This window comes from Typopeltis vanoorti, chromosome 1, assembly GCF_054136105.1.
Source record: "Typopeltis vanoorti isolate ZY-2024b chromosome 1, IOZ_Tvanoo_1.0, whole genome shotgun sequence".
NCBI lineage: Eukaryota > Metazoa > Arthropoda > Arachnida > Uropygi > Thelyphonidae > Typopeltis > Typopeltis vanoorti.
The window spans coordinates 120,777,201-120,796,828 of NC_143549.1; the positions used below are offsets into that span (position 1 = coordinate 120,777,201).

The 19,628-nt window shown below is 35.9% G+C and overlaps 1 protein-coding gene across 2 annotated transcripts in view; it reads left to right on the forward strand.

Moving 5' to 3' along the window:
• Positions 1 to 19,628, forward strand: part of LOC150110363 (intraflagellar transport protein 54-like) — a 236,646-nt gene that overhangs the window by 178,639 nt on the left and 38,379 nt on the right. For both annotated transcript variants that reach the window (XM_090399066.1, XM_090399075.1), the window contains one exon: positions 644 to 689. In XM_090399066.1, coding sequence (XP_090255192.1) covers positions 644 to 689 — 46 coding nt within the window. The remainder of the gene's footprint in view (positions 1 to 643; positions 690 to 19,628) is intronic.

Sequence of the window (19,628 nt, forward strand, 5' to 3'; positions counted from 1 at the left end):
TTGTTTCTAACTGTATTAATTCTTCGTTAGAAAGCAGTTCTCTATCAGCATCTAGCAAATCGATTACATCACATTCTTCCGCATCCTCAAAACGAAGTTCATTTGCTAGGTTTCAATATATTTTGACTAATTTCAGAAAGGAGTTCAAATTCAGAATCATTACTAGTAATGCATTCTGGCCAAATTTTTTTCTAGATATGGTTCATTGTGGTTGATTTCAATTCATTCCATGATTTGCTAATGTAGTCGCGAAGATTGCATGACTACAAGACAATGCAAGTAGCGTTCCTGCTTGGAGAGGTGCAGCTGGCCTAGAACACATGACAAAAGACGTACACAGGAGATTTCCTGACTTTTTGGCCATATATTGAAAAATTGTAGGCCTTAAATCGAAACTAAGCCATAATTACACAAGGCTGTTATAGCGAAAAGCTGTATGAAGAGAGGCCGTATAGAGAAGTATTAATGTATAGTGTGCTTCTGTTTTGTATCCATTCAAAAGGAACTGAATGATCACTTGATCTCTTTTTCATATTAATGAATGAAAATAAATGATGAAAAGTTAGTAATATGCTTGGCTTATTAAAAAAAATTAAAAGGTTTTTTTTTTTTTTTTTTTTTTTTTTTTTTTTTATTGTTACAGGAAATTCAGCCAAGAGGATTAGAACCTCCGGAAATGGAAAAGCAAGGTGGGTAGAGTATTGATATGTAATAGTAACTTATTATTTATAATTAAGATTATAAGATTAATATTAAGATTATAATTTTCTAATTTGAATGCAATTTATTTTTTATGTTTTTAATTTGATCATGAATAATTTAATATTCTGTTTTATTTGAAGTGGATTTCATTCACTTCATGTACAAAGTATAATTTAGCATGCTGCTTTTCATTTCATTTATTTTCAAATATGTTTAAATTGTAATGTGAATAAGACTAGATTCGGTTCATCATTATCATTTAGTTTTGTGGAGGAGACTCATTACAAACAGTGACCCCCACTTAAGTGGGAGAAGCTGCAGAAGAAGAAGATTATCATTTAGTTTTGATTAATTCAGAGTTACAATATCATAGCTATTTCAAATCCAAAAAAAAAAAAAAAAAAATATATATATATATATATATATATATATATATATACACACACACACACACACACACACACACACACTTTTCCTCCCTGGATTTCCCTTTTGCATTGAAATACTTTGGAATTTTCAAAAGCTTGAGTTCAAACTTATAATTGTCAACAGACAGTGGACACTTTGCAACACATCTGTACAAACTAAATAGCGATTAAGTTTGATCTGAGTATGTGACATTGCCACATCTAAAAGACAACTGCATTTGATTAATCCGATCAGTGTAGTTTGATGGAAACAAATATTGCCATGAATTGCATTATATCCTCACAAGCGAATACTTTTTCGGAATGCTTTTTAATTGCTCATTTCATTTTTACATTTGAACATAAAAACATTCCCATAAATCATTTAATTTCAATTAAGGCTTAATTTGATATCCTGTAACCCATTAGACAGGAATTTCATTCCACATTAACCTGCCTTTTAAAATAAGTATATATGAAAAATAATGCTGTTAAAGAAATATTTTCATCTTTTTATCTCATTATCACACACTAAAATAACTGAATTGGGAATTAATAACTGAATTGAGTTGGGAAGCAATTTTTAGGACTATTGCAACAATCTTTGTTGAAAGGCCATTGATTGAATTATGAAAAGATAATCTTCTTCCTCTATGTGTTAAGAAATCGCCATATTTTAGTCGAAACAATTTGATATGACTGCTATGAAAGCAGATCACTGAGTTAATTTATGATAACGAAAAACGGAAAAAAATAAAATTCCATTTTGAAGTAACTGACTTTTTGGAAGTTGAATCAGAAGTTTTTATATCAAGAGCATAAAGTATTGATAAGGAGGAGAAGAGTCAGTAAGAAGATTGCATTAAATAATTCTCGTATGACCATATATAATTAGAAATTCTGTATAGTGGCTATTTGTGAAGTTTAAAGAAGCTTTGGAGGTGGTATAAGTGTCCAGTTCATTGCAGTAAAAATGAGGCTTCATCCTAAACAGACTTTAGTCCACTTGCATTGAAATTCACAGAACTAGGTTATGATGTAATAAACATTATGCATCACAGGTCATGATGTCAGCATGATATTGTCTGTCATTTTGTTCATCCATTGACTTGGAAAGAAGTCAATGGATGAACAAAAACAGCTTTGGCACACACCTTAATAAGATGTCATCATCATCAAATTCCTGACATGTACACTCAAGGGATGTTCAGGCTATTATGATAGTACTACATGAAGAACTTACATCATCACTAACTTCCTATCAACAATTTTCCTCCAAATCAATCTGTTCTCTGTCAAGACTTCACCATTATCAGATTTTATATTTCCATCTTCTAAGGCACTTTTTACTGGTCAATCCACCTATATCTTGGTCTTCCTCTGGTTCTTTTCCCTGCCATCCTTGGAAGAAAACACTTGTTTTGTTAATCTTCCTCTCCTATTCTGTTTAAGTGACCATACCAGCTGAGATTAGCTCTGCTAACACATTCCTGGATGCTAATAATGAAGCTCTTTCCTAATATCCTCGTTTTTAATATGATATTGATATTGATGCTATCTGTTCACACCCCTTAATCTTTCAGGAATCTCATATCTGTCATCTCTAGTTTTTGGTCAAGTGTTTTATTTCTAACCTAGATCTCAGATCCATAAGTTAAAATTGGTTTGAACAGGGTCTTGTATACAGCTAATTTAGTGTTTTGACTAATTTCTCTCTTATTCCATATAGATTTATTCATTTGACTTCCTACCATACCGGCTTTGTTGATTCTGTTGTCTATTTCCATATTTAATTTACCGTCTTCACTAAAAATTGTGCCTAAGTAGCTGAAATATTTTTCTTGTTCTCTAGGGTCTCCATTCACAGTGCAGTTGATATTTTCAATGTTTCTGCCTATTTCGTTCTTTTTTTTTTGTCTTGTTTCTGCTGATTTTTATACCAAATTTATTACAACAGTTATTCAGCTTAGTCAGGGAATCTTGCAGACTTGTACTAGATTTATTTAAAAGTATAACATCATCTGCATAAAGTAAAGAACTAAGATTAATATCTCCAATTTTGATATCAGGTTTAATACCACTTCCTTCATAATGTGATCCATATGGATAATGTACATCCTTGTCTGACACCAGATTCAATATCAAACCATCTTCCTGTACTTCCTTCAATTCTAACTGCTGACTTACAACTCAAATAAAGACTAAGCATGGCTTGATATAATGCCTCATTGACACCATATAACTGTAGTGTTTTGAATAGCTTTTCTTTGGCATCTTGTCATATGTCTTTTGCAGGTCTACAAAACTTAAATACAGATCGTTGTTATATTCGTATGATTTCTCAACTATTTGTCATAAAGTGAAAATTGATCCTGACAGCCTCTATTTGACCTGAATCCAGCTTGTTCTTCACCAAGCTTCCATTCCACAATCCTTCTCAAGTATATGCTTGCATAAATCTTACCAGGAACACTCAATAGGGAAATACTAATACCAAATAAAACTATTCAGTTTTATTTCCCTTTTTGTATATGGGTACTATGACAGCACTACTCCAATCATCTGGAATTCATCCCTCTGTCCAGGCCTTCTGAACTATGCAGCCACTAGCCCTACACCTTTTAACATTTCAGGCTTTTGATGGCTTTTTCGACTTTCAATTTCAAGTGGATATATTCCTAATTGCATGCCCGCGGAGTATTTTTTTTTAACACTGCTGTGTCATTGCTTGTTTCGTTTAGCAGTTTTTCGAAGTAATTACTCCATATATCAAGGATATCTTTTTCTCCAGTTTTCATGTCATCTTTATCATCTAATTCCTCCATTTCTGAGCTTTTTCAACAGCCTAGAGTATATTTTACTACCTTTCTGATATTTATTTTCTATGTTCTTGGCAATGTCTTTCAATGACTTTTGTTTTGCTACTTTTACACAGTGTTTAGCTTTCTTACATTTGTCTCTGCATTCTCTAAAAGCACAATCTGACTTATTCACCAAGAACTTTCCCTATGCTTTCTTCTTTTTCTTCACTGCCTCTTTAACTTCCTGTGTCCAACATGGAGTTCTGATTTTTTCTATCCTTGCAGATAAACTTCACTACATGCCTCTCTGGCTGAATCAATCAATGTTTTCGTCAGGTCTTGCCACTGAATCTCCAAGGTTTGGTTCCTGTTCTCAAACGCTTTCATTTTTTCTTGAATTTTGTTTGTGCATTTCAGTTCTCACATCTGAGAGCTGCTCAACTTTTATTAACTTTAAAACTTTCTTACATGTTTTTCTTTTCAAAATGAAATTCAATTTTATCCTGCTCAAAACTAAATGATGATCACTCTCAATTTCAAATCCTCTGTACAATCTAGTGCCCTGTACCAGTGAGAAAACATCACTATCAACAATAACATAGTCAGTGATACTTTTCTTATTCCTTTTCTCTCCATGTGAATTTATGCACATTTTTATGTTGGAACATTGTGTTTGTAAAAACCAGTCCATGTCCTGAGCAGAAATCCAACAGATATTTGCCAATACTATTAGCTTTGCTCTTTTCTCCAAATTTTCCCAAAATGTTTTTGTATGTCTGACAATTATTTCCTACTCTGAAATTTAGATCACCAACAAGGACCAACTTTTCCTTTTTTTTATTGTGTCAGTTGCTTTCTCTACAGCCTCAAAAAATTTCTCCATTTCTTTTTTAGTAGATCCTTCTGTGGGACCATAGGCACAAATAAGTCTTATTGTCCAGTTCCCTACTTGATATTTGCCTGCCATTCAAGAAGATTAGCATTGTATTTAGTGTTGAATACTCTATTGCTACTCCTTCTTTTTCCTGATTGTTATTGCCTGAATATAATAGGATGCATAACCTCTTTTTACTGCAATTACTGCAGCAATTCTACAGGGCATAATTTCCACAAGCATTTGATAGCTATCAATGGGAATTTTGGACCATTCTTCCTGTAGGCATATATTGGGATCCTAGACTGTTGTGGTGAAGACGTCCCTTGACCTTGCCCATTGCTCCAGTTCATCCGATAGATGTTCAGTAGGGTTGAGATCATTGTTCTGTAGAGGCCAGTCAAATGTGGTGACATCCGTGTCCACAAACCATGCACTCACAGTAGACTCATGACACAGTGCTTTGTCTTGCTGAAAGCAACAATGGTCAGTTCCATAAAAATGCCACAAATGTATCTGAAGATGTTTCAGATACCTCTTGGAGTTCAGTGTTTGTGACACCAGAAACAGAGATCTGAGGCTGATCCAGGAAAAAGAGGACCATACCATCACACTGCCATCTCCAAATCTCATAGTTGTGGTTATGCACTGGTAAGAGACATTCACCAATCTGTTTGGTAGAGGGTGTACCGTGATTCATTACTCCATAACACAGCATTCCAAGCTTCCACATCCCTCTGTAAATGCTCTTTGCACCACTGAAGGCGATGCTGCATGTTGGTTCTCGTAATGTGGGGCTTGTATATTGCAGTCCTACCATGGAAACCCACATTGTGAATCTCAATTCTGATTGTTTTTTGTGCAGATTCATGTTCCAATCGTTGCCCAGAACTTTGCATTCAAAGTGTCAGTTGATGAATGGTGCTAAAATGGTGATAAAACCACTAAAGTTCTTCTGTATTTGAAGAGGATTCTGAAGCATGACTACTTAAAGCTGTTTTTATGAAGGAATTCTTATAACCATTGGATATGAAGGAGGAATTAATATATTGTAATTCTTTTTGTAATAGGTCTTCTGAAGAACAAAAGGAGTGGGCTCTATGAACCAGCATTTTTATAGTACCTGCCTTTTGACTGGGATGGTGATGTGATTCAGCATGGATGTACTGGCCTGTATGAGTCTCCTTCCTATAGACTGTGAATTGTAGGTTACCATCTGGTTGGCGAAGAATTCTAGAAAGGCTAACGGCTAACTGCTTATTTACTTCTACTTCTAGGGTGAACTGGGTCCTTGGATGAAGTGCATTTATTTTTGAGAGAAACTGTTGTAATTCTTCCGAAGTGCCCTTCCATATGGCAAAAATGTCGTCCACATATCAGAACCAAAGGTTAGGGCTGGGTGTAATTAGGTCAAAGATACGTTGTTCAAAGTGCTCCATGAAGTAGTTGGTAATAGTAGGAGATATTGGATTACCCATTGCTGTTCCTTCGATTTGATGGTATAACTAGTTTTTTAAGGATAAATAACCAGACTTTATTACAAATTCAAATAATTTGACAATGTCCGGAGGAAATTCTTGGTGCAGTAATTCAATGCTGTCTGCCAACGGAACATTCATAAATAGCAAAACATCATCTAGACTAATCATAATCTCCAAATCATCTAGATGCAGATCGGAAATTTTATTTCTGAAATCCACAGAATTTTTTAAATATGTTGCAGTTCTTCTAGTTGAAGAAGTGAGTAAATTTGACAGAAATTTTGATATTTTTTAAGTGGATAACCTATACAGTTTATAACAGGTTTTAATGGAATTTCTGGCTTATGTACTTTTGGAAGACCATATAATCTCAGTGGGTGCCTGAAGGAGGTCTTTAGTGTTTTCTTTTTATTTTCATCCCATATCGATATTTTTTCTATAAGAGCATTAAGCCTTTTTATTTGACTATCGGTAGGATCTGAAGTGACGGGCCTATAAGTCGAATAGTGGCGGAGTAACAGTGACATTTTTCTCTCGTATTCTCTTCTGTCTTGAATGACTACAGTCTTCCCTTTGTCAGCTTTCGTAATAATTAGGTTCTTGTTATTTTTCAGCAATTTCAGTGCTTTTTGTTCAGTGTATGATAGGTTTGGCCAAGGAGACTTGGCATTAAAAAGGATCTTTGCACACTCAAATCTTGTCCTATTAGCTGTTTTTTTGGGGTAAGGATTGAATACCTCTGTCTGTGCAATGGAAAAAATCTAGTATGGGTACCTTATTCGGAGCAACGGCAAAATTATGACCTTTTGACAGAACAAAATGTTCACTGTCTATTAGTGAGCAGCTGGACACATTGATCACGTCTCTATCTGTATCACTGACAATATTGCTAGATTGGGTGGCCCACCAGTGAATCAAACTTGCATTTTAATCTATCACGGGAGGCATTAAAAACCTTTCGGTATGATGTCGGTGATATGCATAAAATGATGTTAAAATTTTCAGTCTCTAATACTGGTTCTATAAAGGTCTTGATATCTACTATTTCTTTGTCCAAAATGCAAGAGATTTCTTTGCTTCTTGTAGCTGATAATTGAACAGTGACCTATTGGCCTTTAAATAAATCCGATGGGCTCTTTCAGATTTAAACTTCTTTTAGTTTACAGCAGGTAGGAATAACCTAGCCATCTTACAGCACTTTTAGGAATATTATTCTGTCAATGCAATTTGCCTTCTTAACTAATACTTTACCGTATCTAGCACATCGTTTGGAAGTAGACTCTCCGTGAAGTCTGGATATAAGTTTCAGTAAGAAAATACTGTGAGTAGACATATTACTTACTATTATAATAATGGAATTAACTCACATAAAATATTCTTTATTCGTAGAATTTTCGCCTGAATATCGCAGGCATCATCAGTACAGGTACAAAGGCTAATTAAAACAAAGGCTAATTTTTTATTTAAAAAAAAAAATAAATTTAGGAAATTTAACCTTAGCTATTTAGGTGGCACTTTGTGAATATAACAGTTATTGTTTAATTAGCCTTTGTACCTGTACTGATGATGCCTGTGATACTCAGGCAAAAATTCTATGAATCAAAAATATTTTACAAGAGTTAATTTCATTATTATAATATTATTACTATTACTATTATTACGGGCAACTCCAGGGAGTCATTAGACTCATCGAGGGAGGCCCCAAATCATATTCATCACAACTATCTGCATTCATACAGTATCTATCATACCTCGCCTTAAACTCATTCACTGTCACAGCATCCACTACAGACTCAGGGAGCGCATTCCACTCATTCATTACTCTAAAAGTAAAGAACCCAGCTCTAACACCTTTACTAACCACACTTTTGCCCAGTTTCCATGGATGTCCCCTAGTCCTCCCACAACCAGCCCTGTTCTCAAAAATATCTTCTGAATTAATTTTATAGAAACCCTTCAGTAATTTGAATGTCTCAATCATATCTCCCCTCCTCCGCCTATCAACCAATTTTTGCAACCCACAAATCCTCAACCTGTTCTCATACGGTTGATTCCACAGACCTGCTATCATCTTGGTCACTCGCCTCTGGATCCTCTCCACATCCTCCCCATCAAGAAGAAACCTAGGTGACCAAATCTGAGCACAGTAGTCTAGATGGGGTCTTATCAAGGCTCGATAGAGAGGAACAATAACCTGCTTGTCTCTGCTTGTCAACGTATTCTTCAGCAACCAAGTGATTTGATGAGCTGTTTTGGTCACTTTTGCAATGTGTCCCCTAAATTTCAATTCCCTATCCACCAACACTCCTAAATCTCGTGCCTCATCAATTTCCTGGAGCAGGGTTCCACCAATGCAGTAAACTGCCTCCAATCTTTTCACTCCAAAATGCATAACCTTACATTTTGCCACATTAAACTGACATCCATTCTCCTTAGCCCAGACCTCCAATCTATCCAAATCATTCTGCAAAATTTTGACGTCATCTGCATTCACTATTGCCCTACCCAACTTCGCATCATCCGCAAACAAATGAACTGTTCCTCTCAGATCATTTCCTATATCATTTATGAACAAATTAAACAGCATTGGTCCAAGAACAGATCCTTGTGCACACCACTAGTCACAGGCCGTCTTGTGGACTCTACTCCCGAGTAAACCACTCTCTGATATCTCTCCGTCAACCACCCTCCTATCCATCTCACCAACCCTATGTCCATTCCCATATGCTGCAATTTACTGATTAGAATTCCATGTGGAATCCTGTCAAAGGCCTTGGCAAGGTCCAGTAGAATCACCGTAAACCCATTACCCTTATCCAGTTCAGCCGTCACTGTGTTATAATACGTGAGCAAGTTACTGAGGCATGACCTACCCTTCACAAAACCATGCTGTCCCCGATACAGTATCCCATTTTCTTCAATCCAATCTTGTATTTTCCTTTTGACTATTTTCTCTAAGACCTTTACAATGATTCCTGATATGCTAATCGGTCGGTAATTTACAACAGCAGTCTTGGAACCACCTTTATGCAGTGGAACTATTTTCCCCTCTTTCCACCCGCTCGGGACTAACCCAGACCCGAGACTCAAATTAAACAAAATGGTCAAGGGTACTGACAATTCTTTAGCTGCTTCTCGTACAACACGAGCTGGTATACCATCCAATCCCACAGATGTATTGACATTGAGGTTATGCAATAGACTACTCACCTCCACTTCATTAACCACAATTCCCGTATAATCTACTGGTTTATTCGTTTCTGCAATGTCACCACCTTGATGATATACTTTTGCAAAGTGCTCACTCAGTAACTCAACTATCTCAACTGATTCAGTTACCTCCCTACCATCGGCATTCTTTAAAATCAATCTGCCATGTACATTTTTCCTTTTACTTGCTACATATCTAAAAAACTGTTTAGGATTCTCTTTAGCCTGCATGGCCAAGGTTCTTTCGTAATCCTTTTTTGCTTTTCTTACCACACTCGTCACCCTTCTGGCCTGCGCTTTATACCGTTCATGTGCCTGCCGGTCACCCTTCTCCTTAAATTCCCTCCATAGTTGTTTCTTTTTTTGCAACTCAAGCTTAATGGTGTTATTCATCCATTTAACCCCTACTTGATTTATTATTCGGACTCTAGGTATACAGTCAGCCATTGCTTCATGCAAGCACTTCTTAACTACCTCCCATGCACTATCAACTTTTAGTCCTTGCAGTTGTACATGCCATGGCACTGAACCAATCAAACTCCTAAGCTTGTCATACTTTCCCGCCCGATAATTCCACATGTACCCTGTCTTAATTGAAAATTCTACACCTTTAGCCACCTCCCAAGTTAAGACCCTATGATCACTCTCACCGATTGGTGGCAATGTGGTCATATTTGTTACAGCCAAATCCTCAGATGTAATTACTAGGTCAAGCACTCTCTGACCCCTAGTATTTTCCACTACATGCTGTCGCAGATAGTTATCCCTTAATAACCGCATAAAATCCAGTTCCTTCCTCCCATGTGTCCTCTCCTCACTCCAATCAATGCGACCATAGTTGAAATCTCCCATAATAATCACCCTCCTTCCACCCATTTCATCTATTTGCTTGTGCATACTGTCACCACCATCTTTTCCATCACCTGGTCTATAGCAGCACCCAATTGTATATTTAGTTCTGCTAGCCACAATCTCACACCAAATGGCCTCAAATGTGCTCTTTTCTCTATCCTGCAATTCAACTTCTATTCTCCTTGGCTGGAGCTCATCAGCTATCATCAACAATACTCCTCCCCCCATTTTATTCTCTCTGTCATTCCTGAACACATTATACCCATCACATTCAATCCCACTAGTTATATCATCTACAGTCAGCCATGTTTCACTAATACCTATAACCTGTGGTCTGGAAGTGCCAACCATGGCCAAAAACTCTTCCTTCTTGTTCCTAATACTCCTAGTATTAGTGTACATGAATTTAAGACCCCCATTAGCCCCAACCCTACCTTGATGCCTTATATTAACTATCCCACTCTGATTTGTTGTCCTTATTTGCTCTGGCATATTATATTCATTCTTACATTCAACTGCCTCCATAAGGACTGTATCTCTACCCACCCCCCCTAACAAATCTAGTTTCCCTGAATTTGCACATCCACTACATTCAGCAACACTTTCTCGAGTCTTCTTACACCGTAACCATTCAAATGCAAGCCATCCATCTTATATAGATCCTTTCGCCCATCAAACTCACTCCACACATCCACAAATTCCACACCACTCATCATACATAACCCACGCATAAAGTCATTTGCAATTACAGCCCTCCTTTTAAACATTTCACTGTCATACCGTGGCAAAAGACTAATCATTCTAACTCTCTCACTCTTTTCTTTTGCTACCTCAAACAATTCATTCAGGTCTTCTATCATTTCCATTTTATCTCCTTTCAAATCATTCGTACCTGCCACAACAATCATTTCTTTCACCCTTTCCTTTTGCTCTCTAATAGACGCAGTTACGTCCTTTATGGTCGCACCAGGTTGGTACGATTTTGTCAAATCCTCTACTAACACACCTCGTACTAAAGAGTCTCCATACAGCACTCTATCCTTCATTTTGTTCATGTTCACATTCATACGTCTATTTTTCCTGTCATACCTTTTATTATTGGTTGGTTCATTCAGTCTACTTTTGTTCATGCACTCTAGCTGCTGTTTTGCTCTTTCTATCGCACTATTCAACAACGCGATCTCACTCAATGTATCTATCTCATCTTTTTTGTTCTCTGAGAAACCATTTATACTATCATTCACACTTTCTACATTCACACTCTCACAATTTTCATGTACAACTTTGCCGTTTCTTGTCATATCCCTATTTCCTTCATTTTGAAGGTTGACAAAAATATCACACTCACGATCCGAAATACGCTTCAATTCCGCATTCTCCCTACATTTTCTACACACATTCAATCCTTTATTATCATCTAACCACACTCCGACCGCACTTCGCAAAGCGTACATTTCACAGCTAGTACACTGACTCATTTCTTTTATGCTACCGTTCTTTGATAACGATGGCGAACCTTCATTACTGGCCGCCATTTTCCTACGCACAGGTGCCATATTTATCCGTAACGTGTTTTGTCAAATTAAACGTTATAACACACCAAAAATAGACGCACTAAAATACGCAAGGCAAATAAAACAAAACTACACAATATTAAGTAATTTGTATCGATAACTGAAAATGATACTTATCTTATCTGGAGCTTGCACGAACACTACTCATTACGAATTCGTCTAGCGGCGACTTCCGACATAGATTATGTTATAAAACACTTTAGTACACTAACCACGTTAATAAAGCTCTAATAATATATCAAAATTAAACACTTAAGTCCATTAAATTGAATCCAAAACACCAATAAATCAGCAAAAAACACAAATCTCTCAGGAGCTCTCCGATAGCACGACCGTTCACCAGCTAGCCTCGACACCAGGAACATTAAAGAACATATCTTTCAAACTTTGTGAGTTCTCTTCTCACAGCCTTTTCACTCAGACATAGTTGTATTGACCTTGGAAGCATCATATTTCTCAATTTATACTGGCTACAAACATGTAGTGTTCAGATTAATAAAATATGTGTACAGGAATCTGACATTTATCTGACCACGGTAGGAATGCAAAATGCTATTCTGATGACTGAAGGGTCAGATAAGTGAAGTACAATTATATGGTGTTTTTTCAAATGTTGGTTGATTAATTGAAGGATAATTGTTTTGAATGTCGGATAAACAGTAGATTAGTGTGCGTGCGTGTGTGCGTGCGTGCGTGCGTGTGTGTGTGTGTGTGTGTGTGTGTGTGTGTGTGTGTGTGTGTGTGTATGTTAAAGATACCAAGCTATTTTAAACCTGGTTTTACTCCATTTCCCAAGTATGCAAACAGACAAACAAGTCAAGTTTGCACCTGCAAGTGTTGCAAGTCTAGCTGACCCTGCACGTAGTGCAAGACCAAGGCAACTCATGGTAAAAGTAGAATAAGCTCTGATCACTAATCTTAGTATTTACTCCTAATGCAAAACACATCTCCTGGAGGAGATGTATGATGCTTTGTATTAAAGGCAAGGGGCCACTACCCAGACCAGTTTCGACCTTTATTGAGGTCTCATCAGTGGGAGCCAGGCTAGAAATAACAAGATTTTAGTAATACAGAGCTTATAAGTATTTTACCAGAACAAGTTACCATAAGCCACAGAAGCCTATTACCATTTAACCTTATTAAATAAAAATCTCAGGAGGAGATATTAATGTAGAAAGTATTTTACCTTAGGTATAACAAATGATGAGACCTCAATAAAGGTCGAAACCGGTCTGGGTAGTATATAAGATGGAAGTATGACTAATAAATGGGATTAAAGATTTAGCTAAGTGTCTGGCTAACTTAAAAGAAGGGGGAGTCAGTGGCATCTACTATGGAAAGGAGTGGATTATTAGGTTATGAATTTTAGGCAATCAGAAAGAATAGGCTTCTCAGAAAAAATAACCTGAACTCTAAAAACAACATAACCTCTATACTGTTTTCAGATTTTTCTGGAAAGCTGGCTACCCTTATCCACTCTTTCCCTCTCTGTTCCAGATGTTTGCAAGGTTTCTTGTTCTTGTAAAATTTCTTATTATGGTCAAACTGGGAGCTCTGACATCTGCCTAGAAGAACACGAGAATTGCATCCTCAGCCATACCTTGCACAGAATCAAATGGTAAAAAATAACTACTATGCTTCATTGCAACAAAATATCAACTTGACAAACTTTTCTCAAAATTAGCTGCAAATTTGTTAATTCAGTCTAATCTCAATAAATATGGTCATGCTCAAATTCCAAGATTTAGGAATTCTTAAGTCTCCTACCCAACAGCTCATAAGACCTAAGGTTTTTCAGTCTAATTTTTTCCCCACTTATTGTATTGAGTGTTTTTGTGTGTGCTTTTACAACTTTGAGATTGCAACCCTGACAATGGCTCTGTGACAGAGATGAAATATAGGCAATAAACTGATATTTTATTGTTTCTCTGGGATGTATTCATTCCATTAAACCTAATAATAATTTAAACTAGCACTTATGCTTTAATACTATATGCAAGCTGCAAATGCTTGCTACAGAAAAATTTATGCAAAAAAGAAAAGGCAAACTGTGTAGACAAAGTTGGGTGTAACGGAAAATTTTAAGGAAGTCCGCTCCTTCTGTAACCTCAACTACTGAACTAGATCTGCCACAAGTTCTACACATTGTGAACTATCTTCAGAACCCTTGTCAATTTTGAAGAATTTGTTGTTGATAACCTAGCCTCCTATCTCCTCCTGGTGAATCATCCAATTAAAAAAGTAGCAACTCTGAAGAATTACTTTTGTCTGATGTGTTTCCAGTATATTATTTTGCTGACCAGTGCACAGAAGCACCATAAGCTTGTTACATTATTTATTACAGTACAATATTCTATGCAGCAATTTTATGTTCTAATTTATACACTGTATTACTTCACCACCACACAAAGAATAAGATTACTTTTAAAATATAACAAAACAGACCTGTGCATTTTAGTATTCAGGCATGTTAACTATTAACATATCCTTGATTCATATTATATAATGATATCTGACTCACAGCAGGTTCTTTGGAAGAGAACACTGTCGTAATTTGGGAACTAATTATATCAAAATCATACTACCAGTAATATAATATTAAAGTTTGAGTACAAAATAAAATATATACTAAAAAATATGTTGAACTGAACAAAGTTTTAAACTCTCTCTTCCATACACACAAATCAATTCTTATATGAACATGGCTAATTTAAAATAAAGTTAGGCAGACATGAACATAAGCATTTGCAAACATAATTGGTAGAGTGGATATATGTAATGCATTTTCACTTTTAAGCTTAAAGAACTACCTAACATAGAGACAGTGTTCCAGTGTCGGGTTAACTCTTGTATTAGGCTGTAAATAATATTTTTTTAAGAAGAAAAGACCTAAAATTGGAAGAAACAATTTCCTAAACTGCTGTTAAATGTTCTTAAATGTTATTCTATCTTTAGAAAAAATAAAACCTTGAAGATAATAGGCTTCTGTGGCTAATCTTATTACTCATTTTATTAAATAAATTCTGAGTGACCACATATGATCAGTTATTTTTTTCTTGTGCTACAGCATACTTCATTAGTAATATATATATATGTGTGTGTGTGTGTGTGTGTGTGTAGAAAGTATTTTACCTTGAGTATAATAAATGTTAAAGAGACCTTAATGTCCAATGGTTACATTGTTAAAAAGATTAACAAATTGGTTTTTCCTCTCTTCTCACACCTTTTTCTACAAACAGACTGCAGTAATGCTATTACCATTTCCTATATCCAGGACACCACAGAAAAAATAGCCACAACTCTAAAAAAAAAAAACATGTAATCTGTGTACTTATTTCAAACTTCATATGAAGCTATGACTGCCCTTATCTGCTCCACTAAGGATCCACTCCCTCCCCCCTCTATGTTCCAGGTGTTTGCAAAGTTCCTTGCTCTTGCAAATTATGGGCTGGCTAACCATGCTTTGGATATCTTGCACAGAATCAAATGGGAAAAAAACTGCTATACTTCACTATAACAAATATAAATTCTAAAGACTTTTCTTATAATCAGCTTCAGATTTGTTAAACCAGTCTAATCTTAATAAATATAGTTGTGTTAAACTTCCCAAGATTTGGGAAAGTTTAATTCTTAAGCCTCCCACCCAGTAGTTAAAGTTGGCTGTGGTTATGTCCCATGAGAAAAGAGGAGGGAAAAATTGTTCCTTGTATTGCCAATATGGACCAAGTGGTAATTGCTTTCAAGCCAACAAGACTGTGAGTTCAAATGTTTGTCAGTGTATTTAGGTGAATCTCATTATCCTGCTTATTGAGGGTTTGAAAAATTTTCACATTTGATCTCCAGATTTCTTGATTATCTAGCCTTTAATCCACTTAGTTATTAATGCTGATGTCCAATAGATTTTACAGCATTTCATGGGTGGTATCTATATTAAAAATAAATTTCAGTAACACATTTTAGCCCCCAGGGGCTCATGTTTTTGTGAATATTGGGTTTGGCAACCCTGGGCTCTTGACCCCCCCCCCCCCCCCCCACACACACACACCAGGGTAATTAGGGTTTGCCAGATGAGTGTCGATGCACTGGCAGTAAAACAAAAGATGATTGAAATCTGATGCCAAGGACAGCTATAGGAAACTCATACCGGATCAGGTGTCGCCTGGTTAAACAAGGTCTGCATCTCCAACCTGAAAATCAGGATTGGGTCGAAAAATTATGTACCAAGGAAGGGAAAAAATCAAGTTAACAAAGGAATTGATATCAGTAGGTACATGGAACATTCAGACTCTGTGGACAGCTGGAAAACTGCAATTCCTTTGGGCAGAATTAAAAAGATATAGATGTGACATCCTCGGATTATCAGAAATGAGATGGACATTATCAGGTGATATGAATGGATTTATGATCATATGGTCAGGGCGTGAGAAAAAACGTGAGGTAGGTGTAGGATTTTTATTAATTAATAAAGCATGTGATTCCCTATTAGGATATAGACCTGTAAACAAAAGGATCATAACAGCAAGATTCGGTGCTCAGCCATTCAACATAACTGTTATTCAGTATATGCACCAGCAAGTGATAATTCAGAAGTTCAAGTACACAAATTCTATGAAACTCTCTAATCCAAAATTGATCAAACTCTAAAAAAGACATCCTTATTGTTACTGGCGATTGGAATGCAAAGATAGGAAGTGATAATACAGGATGGGAACATGTCATGGGAAGATTTGGACATGGAAACAAATCTTCCCATGTCATATCGAAGCCTAGAAATGGGAAGATTTGGACACAGAAACAAAAATCAGTGCAGAGAAAGATTACTGGAATTTGCTATGGATAATGAACTAATAATCTGTAACACCAGATTCCAACAGAAAGACTGTCGTAATTGGACATGTCACTCCCCAGGTGGAAAAACTAAGAATATGATCTGTTCTTAATCAATAAAAGATGGACCACATCAATGCAGATGTTCACTCAAATCACAGTTTGGTGATCGTTAATTTAAACCTGAAACTCAAAACAATGCACAAAAACAGGCCCCTGAAGGTAACTGATATTGGAAAACTATTTGTATAGAATAACACTTGACAAAAGATTTTAAAAAAACCTTGAAGAAACCGAGGACATTAAAAAAAAAAAAAAAAAAAAAAATTGAACAACTAGCTGAAATAATACTGGAAACAGTAAATGCAGCAATTCCTAAAAAAGAAAAAAATAAACAAAAAATGGATTACTCAAGACACTCTAAAATTGGTACAAGAAAAAAGAAAATCGAGGCTGAAATGTGACAATCCTGATGCAGCAGAAAGAGCATATAGAAAGAAGTGTAATGAGGTGAGAAGAGCAGTAAGGATATTGAGAAATATTATGGCGAATATAAAACAAGAGAAGTATATAAGATGATCAGAAATATCAACAGAAAATGGTAACCCAGGCTTACAGCTATCAAGGATGAACGAGGCACGACCTTAATGAACATTGAAAAAAATTTTACAGAGATGAACAAGATACTGCAGTGACCTATATAAAACACAAACTGACCAAAACACTATAACACAGGTAACCAATGAGTTAAATAAAATATCATTGCCAATCAGATTTTGAGAACAATATCTTGGAAGAAGAAGTAAGTAAGGCAATAATGAAATTAAAAAACAACAGAAGTCCTGGAAATGATGGCATAATGGGAGAAATTATAAAAAATGTTGCCAATACCTTTGTACAGGTAATACATAAAATCTGCATCGAGGTATGGAAGATCAGATGCACCCCAGAAGAATGGAAAAAGTCAATGCTGATAGTCTTATGTAAAAAAGGAAATGCTTTGGAATGTGACAATTACAGAACCATTGCACTGATAAGCACCTGTGTAAGGTTTTATGATTATACTAACTGAATGACTGGAAAGCCAGATTGACAAACATATGGCAGGTTAACATGCATGATTCCAAAAAAGATAGGAAAACCATACAACAAATATTAGCCCTTTCACTCATCGCAGAAAGTCACGAAGAAAGAATAACTAAGTATTTACATGCTTCGTGGACTTTCAAAAATTCTTCAATAGCATCGAACAAAACATCATCTGAGTTATACTGGAATCATACGGTATTGAAGCCAGGCTAATTCGCCTATTGAAAGAAATCGACATGAATGTACAGGCGGCTGTCGAGATAGGAGGCAGATGTGGAGCCTGGTTTTCCATTAATAGAGGTACAAGATGGAGATTCAATATCACCAAGTATCTTTATTTCATACCTAGAGAGATTGTTGGACAGAATCAGAAATGAGGACTTAGGAATCTTCATTGGTGGAATAAGACTCAACCTCCTGTGCTTTGCAGACATTGTTTTACTTGAAGACAAAATGAAACTTAAACAAATGATACATAGTCTAAATAGAGAATAATATAGTCTAAATAGAGAACAATATAAATTATAAGAAAACTGTTATTTGAAAACATTCACAAAATTAGAATAATTTTTAACTTGGGCAAGTGGATTTCAGTTAATCATTTGCTAAACGTTAGTTGAACAAGTGACATATCAGAAGCTAAGAAGTTTTGATGGTGTCTCTACACAAAGAATACCAGATTCAATAGTTTATAGCTAAGGAATTGAAATGTTCTCAAGCAAGCATAAGTAGTGTATTGACAGTATTCTAACAACCTGAGTTTTCAAAATAATCGCTGCAATAGCGGTCGAAAGGTGATAACTACATCAAGGAATGAGAAGACATTGAAGACTATCATGAAGAAATGATCCTTCAGAAGTGTAAGGTATTTTCACAGGAGATGGAAAGAACTAAGTGTGAATGTGTCTAAATCTATGACATTGAGACAACTTCACAAATAGGGTTTTAAATTGCGTGTACCTAAGACGAAGCCGCTCATGATTTCTGAGCAAAAGGCAGCCAGAGTGCGATGGTGTTGTGGGGGGGGGGTGTCAAAAGGACTAGGAAAAGATACTTTAGTAATGAAAGTATGTTTTGTGTGTCCCATGGTCATCAAGGGATACATGTTTGGCCTCTTAAGCAAGAAGCATTTGATAAAGAATGCAACGAAACGTTGGGTGAAATTTGCAACTTTCTATCATGGTATGGGCTTATATGACCACAGAGGGTTCAGGTAGGCTCTGTATTGTGTACAAAAGAGTCGGTTCCAAAGTGTACCAAGAAATTCTTGAGCACATTATGTTACTGGCATTGTAAGATTTATGTGATGGTGATTTCCTTTTTCAGCAAGATTCAGCTTCTTGTCATACTTTCAGGTCCACTACTAGAATGGCTCAAAGAAAGGCAAATCAGTGTAATAATTCCTTGGATGGCAAATTAGATTTAAACCCCATTGAGAATTTGTGGGGAATTATGACGAGAAACATCTTCAAGATGCTGCCCCAAAAGATAAAATTGAATTTGTTTCTAGTCTGCAGAACATATGCTCATGTTTTGATATTTAAAAAAAAAAAAAAAAAAAAACTGTGACCTGCTGGTAAATAATATGCCCAACCATTTACGAATGGTTGGGGGATAAAAGATAAGGGGGATATGACAAAGTACTAATTAACTAATTATCATGTTGTTTCCCTTTGACTGTAATTCTTGTGCATTTATTTTCGCATTATTCTAATATTTTGAAACCACATTAAAAATTATTCTGATTTTGTGAATGTTTTCAAATAACAGTTTTCTTATAATTTATTATAAGTTATATAATCTACAATTTA